Raw genomic sequence first — 24,189 nt, 5'->3', positions numbered from 1 at the left:
ATGCAGGGGGCACATCCTCTTCACATACGGCTTTAGTCCCAGAAATATACACTGGCCTGCAACAGATCCGCTGGATTTACTGAGTGGTGTGCTCCTCTTAATAAATCCAGCCAATTTTTATAATAAATATAGGTGATCGAGACATATAAATTCAGGATTAGGTACTGAGTACATTTTTTTTGTGGGGGGGGGGGGGGGGGGGGGGATATGACAGGTACGCTTTAAGGTTGTGTTAACATCAGCATTAGGATGTTCATTGACCTCAATGGATCCCAATATAAGACAATGGGCTCCGTTAGGTCGCCATTTGGATCCGTGATATTACTAATGCTAGACAGTGTCATTGCTTCTATGACATCAGTGTTTAGTGTCCAATATGCCTTACTTAAGGGGGCCTCCCCCCTACTTTATCTATTGAACTATCTTCGTGGAGGTAATACAATATATATACGGTAATTGTCTGAATCTTGGCGGGAAAAAGAAACCCCCTAAAAACTATTAACTATTAACAAAGTATTAGCCGTTAAAAGTTGTTTTATAAAAAAAAAAAAAAATCCAGTTTTCAAAACAGATTAATCTCTGAATGATACACCGATGTATTACACATTGAAATAACCAACATTCATAGTGAGAAATATCATAACCTCCACAAGTGTTATACACTAAAATGCTGATGTCCATGTTGGCTGCAACTGCCCTTTACAACCCATCTAATTAAAATCTTTTATTTTATTTTTATTTATTTTTTTTAACTTTGGAGGACAAACTCCAAAAATATCCTTTTTTTTTTTTTTTGTTACACGCGGACACAGAAACTCTAGAAAGCTGAATATGCTTAAAAGAAAAGTAAAATGCTTGCACTGTGATGTAACTAACTACAGACAAGACATCTTCATGAAGACACGTTCCGCTCCGTGGAATCGCTAGGCCTGATCAATCCATTTCCGTTTGGGCAGAGCCGCGATAAAGTGACTGTGCTGATGAGCTCTGTCCGCTCTGCTAACGCTATTAAATAATTGTACATTTCATAACCAGAAGAGGTTAATTCGTAAAATAGGGGGGAAAAAGAAAAGAAAGAAAAACCAGTAATATATATAAAAAAATGACATGTCATGGAGGAAGCAGATGTGGAAACCAAAATAAAATGTGAAAGCATTGTTCATCTCCACTAAGGCTCCTTCAGAAGTCACTGTGGAATAGCTGAGCAGATGTCATGGAGCTTGTTATATAATCAAAGGCAATAAAAAAAATCCACTTTCAGTCACTAGAGATTAGTGGGTCAGATCAGAAGTCACTGAGGATGCTGATGTCAGCAAACTCTTTCCTGTAGCGGAATGAGTAGAGGCCCAGCAGGAAGGACCACTTCATGGACATGAAACTCCATACACAAGACAAGTAGAAACTCTTTGGATCAGTGAAAGCTGAAAAAAGATAAAACTCAAGTGAGAACCTGAAAGAGGTGTATTAATAATAACAAATGCAATGCTGCTGTCCATATTGTCAGAAAAAATGAAAAAATAAAATAAACACAGAAATGAAGAAAATTCCTAACAAAATACTAATATAAACCAAATGATATAATCCCTACACCAGTGTTTCCCAACCAGGGTGCCTCCAGTTGTTTCGGAACTACGTCCTTCTTCTGGGAGTGGCCACTCCCAGAAGAAGGACATAGTTCTGAAACACACGTAAGGGTGGACGTCTCTGTGTCACGCTTTTTGCTCTTACAGGTGGGTATAAGTGTTTGCTGCTGTATTGCCTTGTATATGCTTGGGCATTTTGCCATTTAACTGGTGCACATGCACTTTATTAAGATATAGCACTTTCATGAACCCTTATGCTGCTACACACTGTGGGATGGCTCTTGTACCTATAAGATTAAACCAATGTGATCCATGAGATGTCCTTTTTTAAAAGTTGTATTTTTAATTAATAACATTTGTTAACTTTATACCATGTCTGCTTCAGCTATTATTGTGTAGGTCTTGTATTTTGATGCTGAGTTAGCAGCAGTTATTTAGTACTTGAGATAGCAATACATAGGAGTCACACTGTTTTTTCTCAAGTATACGGCTAAGCCTAGTCTAGGTGTATTGTTGCAGATTGCTTAGCATCTCGGTCCTGAATACCTGTTGCTCTGAACCTCCTACTTCACCCTTTTACAGCCGGTGCTACATGTGCAGCAGGGGGAGCAATATGCAAGGAATGTGACACTTTCCAAAGTAAAGTCTTCCTTGTGAATGTAGAGATAAACAATAAAAATAGCCACTAAACTATTCTTGACACAGTCTGTTTGTCTTTCCCATTACGTTTAACACGCAAAGCTTCCACTCCCACCAGTCACATGGCCTGGCAGTTCTCTGGATGTTGCTGTAATTTACAAGGAAGGATGGAGTAAACTGCTGCTCCACCATACAGCCATTCGCTGCTGTGACTGAGGAAACTTAAGGCCATGTTCGCACAGCTGATGTTTGACTGAAAATATCGGCAGACATCCCACACATGTACTTTATTAAGCAACACCAGGACTGCTCGGAAATACGCAGTGGCCATAGAAAGCAATGCATTCCCAAGTGGCATCCGCAGGTTCAACATTTCTGCAGATGCCGGATTCGGGACTTCCATAGCAGAAACACTTGCTGTGGAAATTCCGTCCTGTGCACAGTGCAGCGGAATAAAAATTATTGAGACTCTGTTGCAGCAAATATTTCTACGGAATCCCGCCATGTGAACATGGCCTGACACAGGGCAGACACATAGTGGCTATCACTACCATCCAACAGGTCTGGTCAGATAATCACATTAGCCACTAAATGTACAGTGGTGATCAAAAGTTTGGGCACCCCAGGTAAAAATTTGCATTAATGTCCAAAAGGCATCAAATTACAGATTAGATATTCTTATAATATGTCAACAAAAGTTCAATTTTATTTACCTGGGGTGCCCAAACTTTTGATCCCCACTGTAAGCCTTCTCTATTACACTGGGTGGTAGGGCTCGGATACTTACACTGATGATTAGATATGGCTAAAGCAAGAAATGTGATGAATGCTATGACAGCCAGGGTAAAGAAGAAAATCCCAATACAGAGGAAGAAGCGCAGTCCCTTCAGCCATGTTCTCCAGAAGTCCTGGACATACATGATGTGTGTGATGAGAGCCCACAGGGCCAAAACACCTACAAAGAAAGAAATACACTATATTACACCTTTATAACATTTTGTTCCAAATTTTTTTTTTTTTATATAAAAAAAAAATGTATTAAAAGTTTTATATAAGCAAATATGGTATCAATAAAAAGTACAGATCACGGCGCAAAAAATTAGCCCTCATACCGCCGCTTATACGGAAAAATGAAAGTTATAGGTCTTCAAAATAGGGGGATTTTAAACGTACTAATTTGGTTAAAAAGTTAGCGATTTTTTTTAATCACAACAGTAATAGAGAAGTACATAATCATGGGTATCATTTTAATCGTATTTACCCAGAGAATAAAGAACACATGTCATTTTTACCATAAATTGTACAGCATGGAAACGAAAACTTTCAAAATTTGCTAGATTGCAGTTTTCTTTTTAATTTCCCCACACAAATAGTATTTTTTTGGTTGCGCCATACATTTTATGGTAAAGTGAGTGATGGCATTACAACGGACAACTGGTCGCGCAAAAAACAAGCTCTCATACTAGTCTGTGGATGAAAATATAAAAGTTATGATTTTTTGAAGGCGGGGAGGAAAAAACTAAAAGTTAAAATAAAATTGTCTGAGTCCTTAAGGCCCAAATGGACCGAGTCCTTAAGGGGTTAAAGTACAGTATATATTCAGATGTTGCAGATTCATCACAGATTTTAGGTGTGTATTCCATGATAGGTTACAGTACAATCTAAGTGGATGCAATGTATATACTAAAATCTGTAGATTTGTGGTGCAGTGAAATCTACAGCAGAAAATACCGTATTTTTCGCCGTATAAGACGCACTTTTTCTTCCTCAAAACTGGGGGGGAAAAGTCGGTCCATCTTATACGGCGAATACACCCCTATCGCGGCGGTCCCTGCGGCCATTAACGGCCAGGACCCGCGGCTAATGTAGGACATCACCGATCGCGGTGATGCCCTGTATTAACCCTTCAGACGCGGCGATCAAAGCTGACCGCCGCGTCTGAGGGGAAAGTGACACTAACCCGGCTGTTCAGTCGGGCTGTTCGGGACCGCCACGATTTCACCGCGGCGGTCCCGCACAGCCCGAATGAATAGCTGGGTTAGTGCTTACAGGACACCGGGAGGGACCTTACCTGCCTCCTCAGTGTCTTCTCCGTTCAGGGATCCCCTGTATGGCCGGCGCTCTCTTTCCTCGTCATCACGTCGTCGCGTACGTGCGTAACAATGATGGCGGCGACTGAGAGCGAGGATACCCGGCCGGCAGCAGAGACGTTCCGGAGCGACGGGGACGCGGCGACAGCAATGGAGCGACATCCAGGGCAGCAGTGACGGGTCCGGAGCGGCGGGGACACGCGAGTATTACCTCCTATGCAGTGGTCTTCAATCTGCGGACCTCCAGATGTTGCAAAACTACAACTCCCAGCATGCCCGGACAGCCAAATGCTGGGAGTTGTAGTTTTGTAACATCTGGAGCTTTTGGGTTCAAAATCTTTATTTTTTTTAGATTTTGCACCTATAAATTGGGTGAGTCTTATACGCCGGTGCGTCCTATAGGGCGAAAAATACGGTACCTGCCTTGCTTGAACTTTTTCCTAGAGTTTGAGGGAGAACCGGAGGCAAGGCACTGAAAATGTCCCATTGTGATAAATTGTGGTGCAGCATGTATTGAGATTCACAAAAAAGAAGCCAAGATTTATGTTGTATCTTGGCTCAGGTTGCACAATGTAACAAAAAATCTATAATAAATTATACATAGATTTTGTTGACCAAAAATACATACTGTATACTCAGGATTCCTGATATTCTCCATTTTAATACAAAACAATAGGCAGAAGAAGAACAAAGTGCCGGCACATACGGAACTAAGCAGCCTCTAATGTGTAGCAACCCACAGGACAGGACTCACATGTAGCCTGTAGTGGAGGTGCGAAGCAAAGCAGAGAGCATAATGCAGAGACAAAGAAGAAGCAGAAGCCGCACTCACCATCCAGGTATTTATTGCATTCCAGTCATGCTAGCTGTGGTACAGGCGGGGAAGCTGGGTGGAGGCCGGGGGTCCGGAACATGCTGTTTCGTGTGTCTGAGCGCACTTCCTCTAGCCGGAATAACGACTTTCGGAGCCGCTCTCCTATACATAGGGGCGGCGTCGGATAGTCGCCTAGCAACCTGGTGGGCGTCTTAGTCACGCGACTGCACGACAAGAGCGCCGGCAACAACATACAAAACAACGAATGTAAGTAGTAAACAGTGATCACATTTTGATCAAAAAGTGCGTTAAGAGCCTCCATTTTGTTGACCAAGTGTGCTGCTGCCATCTTCTTTTTTTTTTACATGTTTTGTACTTGCCACAGCAGCATGCATCCGTGTATTGGGCTAGGTGCTGGCTACATTTTTGTAAACAGTGATAATTACAATATATTGTAAATAAAAACAAAACAAATTACATTAAGAGTGAGTGCAATTGAGACATTACGAAAATGCACCGAACTCGTTCCAGTCGTTCAGGCCAGCATTACCGGTGGCGTTCAGGCACACAATCCAGCGAGCCTCTCGCTGGAGGAGGAGTTTACCCCTATCTCCTCCATTCTTTAGTGAATGGTGAAAAAGGCATAATCTCTAAAAAAAAAAAAAAACTGCAGAAAAACTCCTTCCTGATGCTCCACGCCACCCTAGGTGGTATTATCTGCCTAAGGTACACAGAGCCGACCACCTGGGCGCCCCATTATGGCGGGGATCGGCTCTGCGACTGAATACCTTTCGCAGTTTCTTAAACCACTCCTGCCTTCCACCCCTACGTACATCAAAGAAACAGGAGCTTTACTGACGGCACTCACTGACTTCCACTGGCATGAAACATACCAACTTGCGTCAGTGGACGTCGAGAGCCTGTACAACCGCATCCCCCACGATGCGGGTGTACAGGCTTTCCGTGAGTTTTTGTCTGAAACAGACAAGACTGACCAATTTGTGTCATTTGTCTGTGATGCTTTGTATTTCATTCTCACCCACTATGAATTCAAAGATGGCAAGGATTGGTACAGGCAGGAGACCGGCACAGCCATGGGCATGCCAGTCTCCAGCACTTATGCCAACATATTCCTCGCCGTTTTTGAATGCAAAGAACCCCTTCTGTAAGCATATTAAGACCTTTTTACGGTGTGTCGACAACATACTTGTTGTCTGGGGCTCTGCAGAAGATGAGTTTCATAGGTTTGTTGACTACCTCAACCAGTCCAACAATGAAAATATGCTGTTCACCGCAGTGTTTGGGGGTCCTAAACTCTATTTTCTTAACGTTAAACTAAAAGCAGTAGGGGATACCCTCACTACAGAGGGCATTTGGAAAACCACTGCTAGGAATGCGTTATTGCACTTTAAGAGCTCACACCCCCTACACGTGAAGAAGAGCATTCCTTACTCCCAATTTCTCCGTCTCCGCAGGATCAATAGTGAAGATAACGTTTTTGAAAGTCAGGCCCAAGATCTCAAAAAATGCCTCTTGGCACGTCAGTATCCAGTTAACATCATTGCTACTTCCCTCCAACAGGTCAGACACATGAACAGATCGGACCTCTTGAGGGGTAGGCATAAATGAACTGAATCCCCTAAACGTTTCTGTTTCTCCCTTGAAAATTACAACATGAACCAATGCGTGGCCAGTGCTATACGACGCCATTGGTTCATCTTGGAATCCGATCAAGACTTACATGACGTTGTTCAGCACCCTCCCGATTGCCTATAGAAAAAACGTCACTATAGGAGAAAAATTTAAGAAATTGATGAGTGTTAGTGACCAGCATCCCTCAGTCAAGAATTGGTTAACTAATCCCCTAAGAGGAAATTACCCCTGTAAAACTTGCCCTCACTGTAGGCATATGTCTGCTGGGGATACCGTTACATTGGGTGGATGGCACCATCGGGTTAATTAATTCATCACTTGTAGGTCAACCTATGTGGTATATGCATTACTATGCCCCTGTGGTCGATTTTATGTGGGCAAGACCATAAGGCAGCTCCAGGTGTGGTCCCTAGAGCATACCCGCTCTATCCGAACCGGACTTGGGGCTCCCAGGTTTATTGCCCACATGAATCAGGCACATAACGGGAACCATGATCATCTAAAATTTTTGGGCCTAGAGAGAAAACCACCACTAAAGAATGGAGGAGATAGGGGTAAACTCCTCCTCCAGCGAGAAGCTCACTGGATTGTGCGCCTGAACGCCACCGGTAATGCTGGTTTGAACAACCGGAACGAGTTTGGTGCATTTTTGTAATGTCTCAATTGCACTGACTCAATGTAATTTGTTTTGTTTACATTCTATTGTAATTATCACTGTTTACTACTTACATTCGTTGTTTTGTATGTTGTTGCCGGCGCTCTCGTCACATGATCGCGGCCTCGTGAAAGACGCTCACCAGGTTGGTAGGAGACTATCCGACGCCGCCCCTATATGTATAGGAGAGCGGCGCCGGAAGTCGTCATTCCAGCTAGAGGAAGTGCGCTCAGACGTACGAAACTTGTTCCGGACCCCATCCTCCACCCAGCTCCCCCGCCTGTACCACCACTAGCATGACTGGAATGCAATAAATACCTGGATGGTGAGTGTGGCTTCTGATTCTTCTTTGTCTCTGCATTAAATACAAAACAAGACTGTTCTGTCTTTCTAAACCTGGTTGTGGAGAGAGACACATTAACAGAATTACACAAGACGCTGGTGACTCTGCACTTTCACAACTCCATTAAAACTGATGAAACACAAAGAACACAGATGTACAGATGTAGCAGAGCCACATGTATGCTATGTGCTTGAAGAAGCTTTTAGGGCAGGAGTTGGATCTTCTTAAGCTCTGTTCACATCGGTGTCTGAGGTTCTGTTAGGAGCCCAAGTTGCAGTTTAAAGGGGTACTCAATCCTTAGACCTCTTATTCCCTCCAATCAGGTCTATGGGAGGGGGTGTGGCGTGACATTGCTGTCTCAGAAACCCAGCGTTTCCAAGACTGGAGTAGCACCGGGTGCTGTGTGGAGATCGCATGGTGGGGGTGGGGCGGTCTCCCGCGATCAGAGATCTTATCCCCTATCCTTTGGGTAGGGGATAAGATGTCTAAAAGCGGAATGCCCCTTTAAGTAAAACAGTGTTTTCTGTAACATCTACATTTAGTGACTGTCATATTGCAAAGTGTAATGGAGTAAAAAAAAAAAAAAAAAAATAGGAGCCCTCAGCTCTGCCTTCTCAACTACTATACCAGAGAGTTAAATGGATGGTATCTCCGATCCCAGGCACTGCTGGCGGGTCTCAGCTGTAATACACATGGCTGGCACACCCCAGAAAAACTTTATGAAATAGCAGTGAAAGCACCCTCCAAGGATCATGTGGATGAAATCATGAATCAGCAAGAAACATTGCATACTTCGTATTCTGACCTTGCTAAATCATTTTTTTTTTAAAAAAGGGAACCAATTCTGAAGTTAAGACTCAAAGACAAGGAAAACTATACAGCGTGATTAAGCATTTTTTTGTTTTCTTCTTTAAAAAAAAAAAAGAAAATCTGAAATTGCATTGTCATGGTGAATATTCACGTGCACACATCAGCTGGTGTCACCGCTCAGGATTTGACTTTGATCACATTAAGATTTCTGTTTGGCAATTTTGCTGGGAAACTCTCCTAAAAAAAAGCCTTGACCATAAAGCTCAGATATATGAGAGTGTATGTCATACCATACATACGTCATCCACTGGCTGCATGTTACTAATAAAGTATACTTTGCTTTGTAGAGGCCGACTGGACATAAAAGTACTGCGTAAGTCCTGGGGCAGAGACCAGAAGGCATCACCTCTCCCACACTGACTACTCTGAGAGCCGAGGAAATATAGTGACGGAGCATAGGAAAGCATCTGTTTCTCAGGGGAGAGATGTTTTGACACAGATTGGGGGTTTCACAAAATGTATTGCTTCAGTGTGTTTAGATCTTTTAGTACAGGGCTTGGCAAATTTGGTTTGAATCTAGATGCCAGCAAAGAAAAAAAATAAAAAAAATAAATAAATTAGTTACATAGATAAACGTAATGCATTAAATGTTACATTGATCTAGGACAGCATTTCCCAACCTTTTTCGGCTCGGGGAGCCGTTCAAAAAAAAAAAGAAATTTTTTTTTGGGGAACCCCTACCGAAGTTGTACATGGGTGACAGAAGGGTGTACAGAGGGTGTAGAGGAGTGTACATGGGTGTACAGAGGGTGTAGAGGAGTGTACATGGGTGTACAGAGGGTGTAGAGGAGTGTACATGGGTGGACAGAGGGTGTAGAGAAGTGTACATGGGTGGACAGAGGGTGTAGAGGAGTGTACATGGGTGGACAGCGGGTGTAGAGGAGTGTACATGGGTGGACAGCGGGTGTAGAGGAGTGTACATGGGTGGACAGCGGGTGTAGAGGAGTGTACATGGGTGGACAGCGGGTGTAGAGGAGTGTACATGGGTGGACAGCGGGTGTAGAGGAGTGTACATGGGTGGACAGCGGGTGTAGAGGAGTGTACATGGGTGGACAGCGGGTGTAGAGGAGTGTACATGGGTGGACAGCGGGTGTAGAGGAGTGTACATGGGTGGACAGCGGGTGTAGAGGAGTGTACATGGGTGGACAGAGGGTGTAGAGGAGTGTACATGGGTGGACAGCGGGTGTAGAGGAGTGTACATGGGTGGACAGCGGGTGTAGAGGAGTGTACATGGGTGGACAGCGGGTGTAGAGGAGTGTACATGGGTGGACAGAGGGGTGTAGAGTATTGTACATAGGTGACAGATGGTTGTAGAAGAGTGTACATGGGGTGTAGGGGTTAAAGAGGGGTGGACAGTGGGGTTTGGACATTGATGATAGCGGGGTAGATTGGGGGATGGTCAGAGGGGTGGTGAACATGAGCGACAAGGGCGGACAAGGTGGACATGGATGACAGACAGGAAAGTGGACAAGGGTGAAAGGGGGTAACAGAGGAGTAACAAAGGGGGGTGGACAGGGGTGACAGAGGGGAGAGGGTGCACTACCTCAATTAAGCTGAGCCCCACTTCTGCAAGCATGCGCTCGAAAAGCGTCGCTTATACCTGTGATGTGAAGTGGGTGTACATTTTAACCGGTGAGGATTTCCAATAAAAGGCACATATTTTCCTAGGTGCTGCATACCTCGGAATATGTATGGATATTTTATGGCTGTAGCATCTCCTCTAAGTTCTTCACACATTAAAAAAAAAAAAATTTAATAAACGTCCTCAGTGTCTGTTTACAAGGATTACACCCACTATAGTTTGTCAGCTTTTCAAAGAACTTGAACTCTATAAGCAAGTTTTGCTTTTACTCCCTCCCAGGCTCAGGAATGTCATCATTTGGAAAGCATTATGCGTAGGAGGCAAGAAATAGGCAATACGTTAAGGGTGATCTTACAGAATCTTAAAAAGGGAATGTTACATCAATTACCTTATTTAAAAAATGTAACCAGATTTCATAAGGAGTACGATCAATTTCAGTCCTGTAGACCCATTAAAAATGTCATAAAGGAGCCATCCACAGTAGCTGAACAGAGATCATTGCAAGTCAGGGAGTGAAGCATGCTGCCGTGCACTTCTTCCTGATCCTTTTCCCGATTAGTGGGGGCCTCAGCAATGAGATGTCAAAAGTTGTCCTAATGTATCCATGCAAAGATTGGGGGCTCAAACTGAATAATATACCAAACAAAATTGGGGTGCTAACCGATGAAACAAAATACAAAGACACTATGGGGTTTATTTACTAAGAGTGTTGAGTAGTTTTCTTTGTGGGTTTTGATTTCCGAGAGGTGTTTTCCCAAAAGTATTTACTAATGTTTACCTACATTTTTTTGTTTTACACAACTGTTCTGATCTGTCTCGTTTTCCTCAGCTCAGATCCACGTTTTCTGTGGAAACCTTAGTAAATCTGTTGGGATTTTTTCAAAACTGTTGGGACACGCCCCTTTTGTCAGGACCACGCCCCTTCTCCCATGGCCATGCCCCCTCTTTGGGTTTTTCTGGTAAAATGGAGGGTTTTGGTCTGGATCATGTTAGTAAATAAACCCCTATATATTTTCTAGAAAGAAGAAATCACGATAAAAGGTGGACACCCAAATAACTGAATATAACGCTTTATTAACATGCAAAAATATATTTACTAAAACCACTACAGTTTAAAAACATCTAAAGAGCTTTGCAGAGCGTACACGAAGGTCAGAGGGAGCAAATAAGTTTGACCTCAGTAAACACATGGGCATTAGAGCTGGGCGGTATGACCAAATGTGTGTATCATAGTATTTTTGTAACTTATGGCGGTTCCACTGTATTTCTCCCCCCCCCAAATCATGTGACCCGCGAGCGATGTTCTGCTTCCCCCCCCCCCCAAATTCCTTATTAGCCCAGCGCTGCGCTCTACTACTCCCATGTCACCTACAAGCGCTGCCTCCCTCGTCCTCCTGTCTGTTGCGGGCCGCCGGCGCTGGATCTCTGTACTGTACGCTGTATCCCTATGTCCGGGCTGCAAAAGATAAACAAAATAAACTTTAACGCACCTTCCTACGTCTGCCTCACACTCTTCCTGGGGACGGGAAAATCGGAAAGCCATCAGCCTATCACCGGCCACAGCGATGTTACGCCTCGGCCGGTGATAGGCTGAGGCCAGCCAGCTTCTTACATGACAGTGAGCTCAGCCTATCACTGGCCGAGGCGGAACATCGCTGGGGCCGGTGATAGGCTGACAGCTCTCAGTCGTTCCCGTCCCCAGGAAGCAGGTCCGGACCGACGGAGGAACGTAGGAAGGTGCGTTAAATTTTGATTTGTTTATCTTCTGCAGCCCGGACATAGGGATACAGCGTACAGTACAGAGTTCCAGCGCCGGCGGCCCGCAACAAACAGGAGGACGAGGTGGGTAGCACTTGCGGGTGACATGTGAGTAGTACCCTGATGGGGACAGCGCAGCGCTGGGCAGATAATTAATTGGGGGGGGGGAATTGAAGCAGAACAGCCCTCCCGGGTCACATATGATTAGTTCCCCGATGTGGGGACAGCACAGCGCTGGGCTGGTAATTCATTCATTCCCGAGGAGGGAGGGGCCAAACCGGTATTGCGGTATGGGAAATATTCATATCGTGCAGCAAAAAAAATTCGGTATTCGGTATGAACCGGTATAGCGCCCAGCACTAATACAAATATCTACGCATACAATAACCACTCCATAGTGCTCAACTAGTGGCAATGTGAAAAATGAGGAATATAGCATGAGCCTAAAATGTCATGAATGCAATAAAATTATAAAAATAAAAACAAAAACCTGAAGTTGAATGGTAGCAGCATATACCACATGAAGACCAGAGGGGGAAAAGCATATTGACAGAAATTACATGGGGGAGATTTATCAAAACCTGTAAAAGGAAAAGTTTCCCAGTTGCCCATAGCAACCAATCAGATTGCTTCTTTAATTTTGCAGAGGCCTAGTTAAAGATATAAGAAGCGAGCTGACTGGTTGCTATTAGGGATCGATCGATATTGATTTTTTAGGGCCGATACCGATAATCTGTGACCTTTCAGGCCGATAGCCGACAATTTATACCGATATTCCGGTATAAATTATCGGCTATTTCCCCTATTGCTATGGGCAACTTTTCCTTTGCCCAGGTTTTGATAAATCTCCCCCATAATGTATATCCTATAATCATGCCCCCTCATGGGGTTTCTTCTTTCTACAGGCCAGTGTTTCTCACGTGCGGTCCTCAAGTCCCCCCAACAGGTCATATTTTCAGGATTTCTTTAGTCTCTCACAGGTGATATAATTCTGGTCAGTGAATCAGACATCACCACAGTTATATCTCCTGTCAAAGACTAAGGAAATCCTGAAAACATGACCTGTTGGGGGTGCTTGAGGAACGCGCTGGAAAAACACTGATATAGACTATATAGTAAAAAGCTGTCCTCAATGACAGGTACACTTTAACCCCTTAATGAAGCAGGACGTAAATGTACGTCCTGGTGAGCTGGTACTTAATGCACCAGGATGTACATTTACGTCCTATGCATAACCGCGAGCATCGGAGCGATGCTCGCGTCATACGTGGCAGGTCCCGGCTGCTGATGGATGTCCGCCATTAACCTCTCAGATGCTGTGATCAATACAGATAACGGCATCTGCAGCATTGCGGACACTAAAAATGGATGATCGGATCGCCCACAGCGCTGCTGCGGCGATCTGATCATCCAGCATGGCAGCCGGAGGTCCCCTCGCCTGCCTTTGCTGCCTTCCACGGGTCCTCTGCTCTGGTCTGCGATCGAGCAGACCACAGCAGAAGATGACCGATAATACTGATCAGTGCTATGTCCTATACATAGTGCTGAACAGTATTAGCAATCAAATGATTGCTATAAATAGTCCCCTATGGGGACTATTAAAGTGTAAAAATAAAAAAAAAGTTACAAAAAATTTTGAAAAACCCCCTCCCCCAATAAAAATGTAAATTGTCCCATTTTCCCTATTTCACCCCCAAAAAGTGTAAATATGCCAACTATTGAAAAAAAATGTTAATGATACCGTACGGTGAACGGCGTGAACGCTAAAAAAAAAAGGCCAAAATAGCTGCATTTTTATAACATTTTATTCCAAAAACAATTAACAATAAAAATAAAAAAAGGATTAAAAGTTTTATATAAGCAAATATGGTATCAATAAAAAAAGTACAGATCAGGCCGCAAAAAATGAGCCCTCATATCACCGCTTATACGGAAAAATGAAAAAAGTTATAGGTCTTCAAAATAGGGGGATCTTAAACGTACTAATTTGGTTAAACAGTTTGCGATTTATTTTAAGCGCAACAGTAATAGAAAAGTATATTATCATGGGTATCATTTTAATCGTATTGACCCAAAGAATAAAGAACACATGTGATTTTTACCTTAAATTTTACGGCGTGAAAACGAAACCTTCCAAAATTTGCTAAATTGTGGTTTTCTTTTTAATTTCCCCACACAAATAGTATTTTTTTGGTTGCGCCATACATTTTATGGTAAAGTGAGTGATGGCATTACAACGGACAACTGGTCGCGCAAAAAACAAGCCCTCATACTAGTCTGTGGATGAAAAAATAAAAGATGGGGAGAACCCCTTTAAATGAGTCTAATATTGTCTATATAATGAGTCTATACGTGGCTGATTCTACTGCTAGGCCCCCATCACAGCCTCCATTTAATATACAGCACCTAACAAAGCATATCAGAGCGGCTTTTCCATTCCAGCATTCTCAATGTAAAGTCCAGGAGACCTCCCCATGGAACTTTGCGGTTCGGTGGGGCAAAGATAGAGAACACAGTTCCTTCTAACTTGTCAATCCACTTGGTTAAAGGGGTACTCCGGTTGAAAACTTTTTTTTTTTTTAATCAACTGGTGCCAGAAAGTAAAAAAGATTTGTAAATTACTTCTATTAAAAAAATCTTAATCCTTACAGTACTTATTAGCTGCTGAATACTACAGAGGAAATTGTTACAGAGAAGCTCTCTGCTGATATCATGACCACAGTGCTCTCTTCTGACATCTGTCAATTTTAAAGGGGTTCTCCACTGCCTTAACCTACTTTTGGCAGGCTGTCTGGGCTTGCTGGGAGTTGTAGTTTCGCAACAGCTGGAGGCACCCTGGTTGGGAAACAATGCCATAGCAAACCTTCAGGAGCTGTACAGCGCTCTGGGACTCACCTCTGGCCAGGTTAGGGTTAACAATCCTCCAGCGCGTCAGGCCCGATGCTGACATCACTATGGCACATGTGCAGATGATCCTCCGGAGCGAGGACCAACTGCGCATGCGCCCATCACGGCATCCGATTCGCCGAAAGCAGCCCAATCCGCATTCAGCTTAGAAGAAGCTGAAAGTAAGGAGGGTGCGCGCTGATGACGACAGAGGACTCCGTCGCGCGGGAGGCGGGCACGTACGGAGCGAGGGGCAGGCCGGCCTCCAACACACCACCCTCCATGGTGACGTCCCGATGGCAAGATGACGGCGGAAGAAAAGAAAAAAAGTGGGCTAGGCAGGAAGCAAATGAAGAAACCAGCTTCCGGGTCTGGAAAAAAGGTAAGTAAAACACCACATACAGAACCGTTAGAAACATGAAAAAAAGCCATAATAACATATAGCCACAGAGCTAACTAACTGCCAAAAGTAGGTTAAGGCAGTGGAGAACCCCTTTAAGAACTGTCCAGAGTAGGAGAAAATCCCCATAGCACACATATGCTGCTCTGGACAGTTCCTAAAATAGACAGATGTCAGCATAGAGCTCTGTGTTCCAAAAAGAAAAGAATTTCCTCTGTAGTATCCAGCAGCTAATAAGTACCTGAAGGATTAAAACATTTTTTATAGAAGTAATTTACAAATCTGTTTAACTTTCTGACACAAGTTGATAAAAAAAAATAAGTTTTCCACCGGAGTACCCCTTTAAAGACAAGCTAGTCCTTGGACAAAAATCTGATCATATCTGAGATAACTAAACTCCCCACTTTTTGTTAGTGTTCCAGCAGAGCAGATGTTTGCAATGATTCTCTATTGCTACTAGTACATAACCTGCATATTCTAGGACCACCAAAACACAAAGCTAATTGAAAATGTTAACCAATGGCACCAAACTTCACCGGAGTCCTAGCCTGCCAGGTATACCGCATACGAATCCAATGAAGGTATGAATTAATACAGTCCTGAAGTACAGAGCTGACTTATTGGCAGCAGATTTTCCTTATCTTGCAAAAAGCAGCTGTTTTTAGCAGAGCCAAGTAAAAAAGAACAATTCTATCCAGACAAAGTGCATCACCTTCCAAGAACGCTGGGAGGGATTTACTAAAGTAACAGAACAGATAAACACGCATTCTGCCACAACATAAATAACTAATAAAAATACAACTAAATCTATAGTATAGTTACTATATATTAAGAAACCTACTATATACTCTGAGCTGCTAGACATCTAGATTATTCTGTGCTGGGATTCTGGCCCAATGGGACATGAACGCCTGTTATACGTAGAGAGGCTCATCTACAAGAGGGCGAGAAGAAATACGGGAGAGAGTTTACAACAAGCCAGGTCTAACACTCTAGTTACCAGGAATTAAAACGTTTTGACTTAGGCTGGGTTCACACCAACCAGACATCATTTATCAAACCGTATACTAGGGCTGCACGATATGGGGAAAATGTGCCATTGCGATTATGGGCGTAAATATTGAGATTTCGATATGCGATGTGATATAATAAATAAATGGTGAAATCCTGTCACTTCATGTCCAATCTCCTCCATTTTACAACTTTCCACCCATTTTATGCCCACCGCCCATTTCCCATCTTCCCCCGTCACATTCTCCCCTCATGGTCACATCTTCTCCCATCACATTTTCCCCCTTTCACATTCCCCCCCTCCCCCTGCCACATTCTCCCCCCCCCCCCTTGTCACATTCCCCCCTCCCCCTGCCACATTCTCCCCCCATATCACATCTCAGCCCCCAGTCACATCCCCCCCCCCCCCGTCAATCTCCCCCCATGTCAAATCCCCCCCCTTTGCCGATCCGGGCATGTTGGGAAACACTGACTTTTAGAATTTAAAGCGTACCTGTCAGAACAAAAATATATGTTTTTTTATATATGACTCAGTCCTAATCCTGACCATGCACATCTAATTTGTATGTGTCTAGCACCTTTATTTTTTTTTTTATTACACTTTTAATTTAGCTTACTAGTCTGAATTCCTCTCAAAGGAAGGGGGCGTTGCCTCATTGTGCAGGTCTCCGCCCCCTCCCTCAGTATGCTGTCTGCTCACATCTCCCCTAGCATTGGCAAAACTACAACTCCCAGCTTGTCCTCACTGACAGTAGCAGGACACAAGCTGACAGTGGGAGGATTTTTCCTACAGCTATGAGCCTTGCGCTCACAGCTGTCAATCAAGGAAGTGTGTCCATGACATAGGTGATGACGCATGGACACAGCAGGACTAGTATGTGTCCAAGCAGGCAGGGGGGGGGGGCAGTTGTTTGACTGGCTTTTTCAGTATGAAATACTGAAAATTTTCTAATAAAAGCAATTGCAAAACCTATTGTTTTTGCATGCTTTACAACATTCCAAAAGTTTTTGTTTCTGACAGTGCCCATTTAAATTTGTTTTTACCTGCTTTGTTATCATTTTTCCTGCTAAAGAGGACATAGTAGTTTGCACAAGCTCTACATATGGTTGCTTGGGAAGAACCCAAAATGCAGGCACCTACATGTGGCAGGCTCTGGGTCACGTGATATACTATATCATCAAGTAGGCAAGGAGCTGCATAAGAACGATGTTCCACTCAATTTAAGACATATTCTCATGTAAAACATAAGGCTCATAGTAGAGATTACCCTTCTGGGTGTACACCTTTTGCTGGGTATTAGTATTAATCGCTAGACAAAGGTGGAAAAACTAGCCCCCCTAATGTACAGGACTTTGAAATCTGGTTCAGGGCAGAGTACTGTGGGCCTACTGCTTTCACCCTTAGGTGATGGGATAGATGCCCTTATGTCATAATGGGATAGATGCCCTTATGCTCCGGGTCACAAGACATTTACACTTTAAAAGGAAATAGGTCATCAGAAAATGATGGCATCGTATAACTTCTCTAACACATGTGCTTGCCAGCTCTCTCCTTTGCAAGTCAGTTATATGCCAGTTGTATGCCAATTACATACAGAACTAGCAGTTGAACCCCTATATACCTAAAATGTAGGGCATAATCTATGAAAGTGCCACAATAGTTTTTATTTGAAAGTCCCCTTTAAGTCCCCCCACTACATTCACAGAGTGCTCCCTTAAAGCGTATCTGTCATAGTGCAAAAAAAAAACAAAAAGTGATATGTTACCCAGGACCCAATCCTGATCATGTGCATATGATTTTTATGTGTCTCGGACCTATATATCAAGAGATATAAACATTTATCTGCTGGTGAGTTACTTTTTCATTCTGCAGGCTGGAGGGGGGGTGTCAGTCTGTCTCCCTCACAGGAGCAAGCCTGTGCAGTCAGCCAATCAGTACTCTCTACTCTGTAACCCTTTCCTCTCTGGTTTTATGCTGTGTCATGTGTCTGAAGATACTTGGAGCTTGCCTGCAGTAATCAGAAGACATTATGATGAATTCATAACAGGATAAAATGTATAAATATAAGAATAGATCTTTATAAAATTAGTGCAAGGATCTTTTAGATAAAAGTACAGCATTTTTATGAATACATGTTCTATCTGTTTTATCTTCTCCTAATAAAGCTGGATGCTAATCAGCATAGCTGTCACTACGTGTGTCATTCATCTTTCACAGACTCCTGAATGTCTGATCAACTTCTTTGTCATTCAGGAGTCCGAGAAAGCTTCGACTATTTCAGCATGCTGGGAGTTGTAGTTTAGTAACAACTGAAGCTGCAATGTTTGTAAATAACTGTGTTAGAGCAGTGTTGCCTCCAGCTGTTGTAAATCTACAGCTCCCAGCATGTCCACACATCCTTTATCTGTAGTTTTGCATACACTCAATAGGAATCTCCTATACTGGATACTGGTATGTTTTATGGCCGGTATCCAGTATGCTGTAAAATCTAGACTAGTCTGTCTGGCTAAAAGACAGGCGACCCCTAGTGATGGCTATTTTGAGCTTGAATTTCAGGTGAAAATGTAATTTTTTTTTAACAGGTGTATATTGTGAAATGACATATTATAAGGAGTCCTGCAATATATGAAAAGTTTTTAACAATGACAGTGCCTCTTTAAAGTCACTTTGTTATAAAATAAAAGTGCATGGCACCTATCCAACTGAACGGGACACTTTATAGGAAAGTAGAAGCTCCAGCGGAAATACAGAAGTGTTAATAGGAGTGCGGAATCCCATAGAAGTCTATGGGCTTTAATTTGAGGCAGAATCCCGCAAGCGGAAATTCTGCGGTGTGAATAGACCCTTACTAGGATTGTAACTCTTACACTGAGGAGGTTGTTCCTAGACAGTCTGAGCAGCTAAGGCTGGGTTCACACAACGTTTTGTTAAATACGGCTCCCGTATAAGGTTGGGAGGAGGGGGCGGGGCTTAATCGCGGCACCCGCACTCAGCCGTATTCGGAAACCGTATTTAATGTATGTCTATGAGCCGACCGGAGTGAACCGCAGCCTCCGGTCAGCTTCGTTTTCGGCCGTATGCGGTTTCCCGACCGCAGGCAAAAACGTGGTCGACCACGTTTTTGCTGCGGTCGGGAAACCGCATACGGCCGAAAATGAAGTAGTGCAATATAACTTATGCCCTATCTGAAGGATAGGGCATAACTTCTAGACTGCGGTGGGTCCGACCACTGGGGCTGGGGGGAGCTGTGCCAGTATGCTGGAAGGGGGCGTTCCGTCCCTGCATGACACGGCAGCCAAAATGCCCCCTCCATGTATCCAAAAAGGGACGACACAGCACTTCTAGCATACTGCCGCGGCCCCGTACAGGAGATCATGGGGGGCCCTAGCGGTCGGACCCCAGCGATCTATAACTTAATGTGGCCAGCAATGAATGGCACCTCTGTGCCGCTTTGGTCTGTGCTCCACATTGACAGCACGGAAACAAAGTACATGCCGAAGTGTGGTGTGCGAGAACCCAGTCAGTCATATGCTTCTTAAATGGTTCATCCCTACTAATCTCCTCTCCTTGTTATTAGACATTTTATGACACAGTAAGGAGATAAGGGGCCATAACAGTAGAGTACAAAGGTATAGACCGGAGGAGTCCCATCCATGCATTCTTAGTGCCTCTGAGGGCAATATGCAGGGTTACTATTTAGGTATACTGCACGGGGCAGAAACAATATACCAGGGCACTATACTATGTGTTTGCGACTTTTAGGAACCCCGTTTACCAAATTTTTAAGTGATAATACAATGACTGGCACTGAGATTTTCAGAGTCACTATTATTAGCAGGTGAAGGGTGTTGCTTGGTTAAACTCTGAATATAATGTGACCACACATTGCACCCAATCACATTTTCTGATACTATTTTCAGTGGGTGACACTTAAACTAAAATAAGTGCCATTCCCTGACTATAATACCAGAATACGTAGATATATAATATAGAATACACTGAACCCACTAAAATGTTATATTCAGGGGCACAGTGTGGCACCAGGGGGAGTTCTTAGTTTTGAGCCCAAGGGTGTTAAGGGGTTATCCATTATTAGAAAAACAAAAGTGTTTTCTTAATATAACAGCACTACACCTGCCCTCAGGTTGTGTGTGGTATTGCAGCTCAGTTCCATTTAAGTGTAGGCAGCCAAGTTGTAACCCCACACACAACCTGAGGACAGATGTAGTGCTTTTTTTTTGTAGAAATTATCTCTTTTTCTATTCCTGGATAACAAAATAGAGAAGTCAAAGATGTAAGTGCAGCAAACCCCCTCATCATCAAGGTCACAGAGAAGAAAAGAAGTCAGAGAAGCCATCGCCCTCCTGTAGTCAATGGATGTTTCTTCTGCCTCTGACTGATCAGTCCTGTAGTCACTGTAAGGTCCATAGCGAGATGAGAAGCAATAACTTTTGTCCCTGAAAACTAGAAATGTCCCAATACCATTTTTTAAGACAGAGCATCAAATCGATTTTTTTTTGTTAAGTACTTGCCGCTACCAATTTGATACTTTAAAAAAAAAAAAATAATAATAATTTTTTTAATTGTTTATTCTTTTAATGGAAAAAAAAGGGGTGTTTTCCGTTTATTAGAAGAAGGGCTTTTTTATATTAACACAAAAAAATTTGTTTTTTTTACTTAAAACTTTTTGAAAAATGGGGGGGGGGGAGGTGATTCAAACTTATTAGGAGAGGAGTTAATTTAAAAAAAAATAATAATTCCCCCACTATTTTTAGTCTCTGTAGATTGCATACTCTGATCAATGTTATACCATAGCATAGCACTGATCAGTGTAATCAGCACTCCTTTACTACTGCCTGCCATGGCTAGCTATCATGCAGAAGCGACAATCGGACTAAAAGGAGCGCGGTAAGGGACCTGCGGCCGCCCTCTCGACTGGTAGGGATACTGCGATTTCACTGCAATGATCCCGACCGGCATCCCTTAGCTACCGGCAGTTAACCTCGGGACTTTTAGATGCCACAATCAAAGTTAATTGCGGCGTCTAAAGGGTTAACGCCAGACATCACCGCGATCAGCGATGTTCAGAATTAGCCACAGGTCCTGGATATGACGCGCGCTGCATAGCACAAGGCAACTACGTGATACCTGCCGGTATCGGATTAGGTATTAGGTCCCGATACCAGTATCAGGACATCCCTACTGAGAACAACTCCAATTATCTTCTTACTATAGTTCAGGTCATACTAGGAGCGGTCATCTCTGCTGCGAGCGGTCATCTCTGCTGCGAGCGGTCATCTCTGCTGCGAGCGGTCATCTCTGCTGCGAGCGGTCATCTCTGCTGCGAGCGGTCATTTCATAAGGTACAAACATATAGCGGTTGCTGACCTGGTTTTGCAGTTGAATTGGATCCAGTACTGTATTTAGTCAATGAACTCTTCTGGTATTAATGAGCTTCTGCTGGTAACGTCTTTTGAAGTGCGGAGCTTGGCTCCGGTACTGTATGTATTGAGCTTGGTTCTAATACTGTGGGAAAAATCTATTAAAGGGGTATTCCAGCTTAAATGATCTTCTCCCCTATCCACAGTGTCATCTAGGTGCGGAACCTGTGATCACTTTCATACTGCCTGAACCACAAGTCAGCAGAGCAGTCCTTGCCTTCTCCCCGCCTCACATGCCATTACATGTGTGGGTATAGGGAGAGATCTATCAATCAAAGCTGTGGGGCAAGCAGGAAGTCATGCCTAGCATTAACCCTTTAGATGCAGCATTTAAAATGCTGACAATCCACTGCCCATAGTTCAGCAGGACTGATCGGGATCATTGCAAGAATACCGCGATATCCGGATGAGCTAAGAGGACGGCAGGAGGGCCTTTACCTGCCTCCTTGCCATCCGATCTGTTCTCCAAGGCTCCATTCAGCCATGGCAGGCTGGAGCAGCAGAGCCCCGATTACACTGATCAATGCTATGCTATGGCATAGCATTGAACAGTGTATGCAATCTAAGCATTGCATGTAAAAAGTGTGCAAAAATAGTAAAAATAATAAACACGATTTAATCCCTTCCCTAATAAAAGTTTTAATCACCCCCTTTTTTTTTTTTTTACAAATATGAAAAACAAATGTCAACATAAGTGGTATCATCGCGTGCGTAAATGTCCAAACTATAAAAATATAACGTTAATTAAACTGCATGGTCAATAGAGTACACTTAAAAATATACCAAAGTCCAGAATTGCGTATTTTTGGTCACTTTGTAAACCCCCCCCCCCCCCAAAAAAAAAAAAAAAAATCATAAAAAAATTAAATAAAAAAAATAAAGCACTGTATTAGAAGCAATAGAATAAAAAAATAAAAAGTCTCACCAAAAGAAAAATTGGAACCAATAAAAACTACAGATCACAGTGCAAAAAATGTGCTGTTATATAACCCTGTATACGGAAAAATAAAAAAGTTGTAGGGGTCAAATTATTATTATTTTTTATAGAAAAGAAGTAAAAACTAAATAAATCCTATATAATTTGGGTATTGTTGTAACCATGTGGACCTCCAGAATAAAAGATCACTTTTACCGAAAGGTGCACTGCGTAGAAACGGAAGCCCCCAAAAGTTACAAAAAGGCATTTTTTTTCCCAATTTTGAACAATGATTGATGTCATTACAAAAAAAAAATATATATAAAAGTATTAAAAAATAAAAAATATATGGATGGGTCTGTAGGTGGAAAACTAAAAGCTTTATGATTTTTAGAAGGGGAGGAGGAAGAAACGAAAGTGCAAAAATGAAAATAAAAAATGCGTCCTTGTAGGGTTAATGTAGGGCACTGGGCATCACCTGTGTGCAATTACAATTATGGCTCTCCAGATGTTGCAAAACTACAACTCCCAGCATGCCCGGACTGCAGACGGCTGGGAGTTGTAGTTTTGTCCACAGTCCTGAGACCTAGGATCTTGTAGATCCCAGTGTGAGGACGCTCATCCCTGTATACACTGTCCCCATCACTGACAGGACCATTTCCCATCCATCACAGGCAGAGCAACAGATGCCATCTATTTACCTTCCCTTCACAGGGATGACGTCATCCACACTGCCCCCTACCTGACAGGCCCCCCATGGCCGCAGTCCAGGGCTGTCCAAAGGCCACATTCCATGCCAGGAAAGCCGACACACCAAATACGGTGCCCACAGTGGCGTAAATGATCCGGATCCAGAGCTGCTTGGTGACCGCCATGGAGACCCAGGGGTGCACTCCTCCGACAACACAGGGACACTACAGACCTCGCTCCAGACCCGGGGGTGAGCAAACAAGAGCGCTCTCCTCTTCTCACCGCTCATTGGTCAGCCCGGCCGTCAACCAAACGGCTGGGAACCAATCGTTGCGTGCAAGAGGGGCGGGTTTGCGAAGTCGCGACCAATGACTAAACGCAAACCTGTGAGCCAATAGGAAGGGAGGTCATATATCACGTTACCGGGCAGAGGCTGTGGCTCGCACGCGTTCTTATCCCAGTTGTACATAGCTAGTGGTGTGACGTAATGTGTGTGGATGAGGAGCGCTGCTGGTGACGTCACACGGTGCACCGGCTACGGGGCAGCATGTTGTCATGGAGAAAAGGGCGCAGGTGTTTTCGAGGGGCAGAATAGAGACACATTTATTTTGACTCTTTTTTTTGGAATGTGCAGGTGGAAGAAGTCTGTTGAGGAATGTGGTAGGTGGTGGTGACCGGCGCCGCTTTTATCCACCATTGTGCGCCCCAACCGGAGAGCGTCCCATGGCTGTGCGCTGTTTCGTTTTTACGTTTCTATGGTTTTTTGTTTTTTTGCATTGTGAGGTGGAATTAAAAGAAAAAATCCCCCGTTTTTTTTGTACTTTATTTTTCTCCTCTTTGCCTTTTTAACCTGTTAA

General features: G+C 43.5%; 1 protein-coding gene across 1 annotated transcript; it reads right to left on the bottom strand.

Moving 5' to 3' along the window:
• Positions 1–516: 516 nt before the first annotated feature.
• On the bottom strand, positions 517–23,629 carry SLC48A1 (solute carrier family 48 member 1). The gene is made up of 3 exons (XM_056562758.1): positions 23,385–23,629; positions 3,010–3,177; positions 517–1,421 (listed from the first exon to the last, which is right to left on the bottom strand). The coding sequence occupies exons 1-3, from the start codon at positions 23,515–23,517 to the stop codon at positions 1,285–1,287; spliced, it is 438 nt and encodes a 145-aa protein (XP_056418733.1). The 5' UTR covers positions 23,518–23,629; the 3' UTR covers positions 517–1,284.
• Between the last annotated feature and the right edge of the window lie 560 nt (positions 23,630–24,189).

This window comes from Hyla sarda, chromosome 2 (genome assembly GCF_029499605.1).
Source record: "Hyla sarda isolate aHylSar1 chromosome 2, aHylSar1.hap1, whole genome shotgun sequence".
In the NCBI taxonomy this organism is placed as follows: Eukaryota; Metazoa; Chordata; class Amphibia; order Anura; family Hylidae; genus Hyla; species Hyla sarda.
The sequence above is the reverse complement of the archived record's forward strand: the minus strand, read 5'-3'. Positions and strand labels throughout refer to the sequence as shown.

What these genes read in the sequence shown, in the direction of transcription:
- SLC48A1 (XM_056562758.1), bottom strand. Translation starts at nt 23,517, where the DNA reads ATGGCGGTCACCAAGCAGCTCTGGATCCGGATCATTTACGCCACTGTG. An exon ending in GGCCATGGGGGGCCTGTCAG is followed by an intron (nt 3,178 to 23,384) that starts GTAGGGGGCAGT and finishes CTTTCTTTGTAG; the next exon opens with GTGTTTTGGCCCTGTGGGCT. An exon ending in AGCCATATCTAATCATCAGT is followed by an intron (nt 1,422 to 3,009) that starts GTAAGTATCCGA and finishes ATCTTTTTTCAG; the next exon opens with CTTTCACTGATCCAAAGAGT.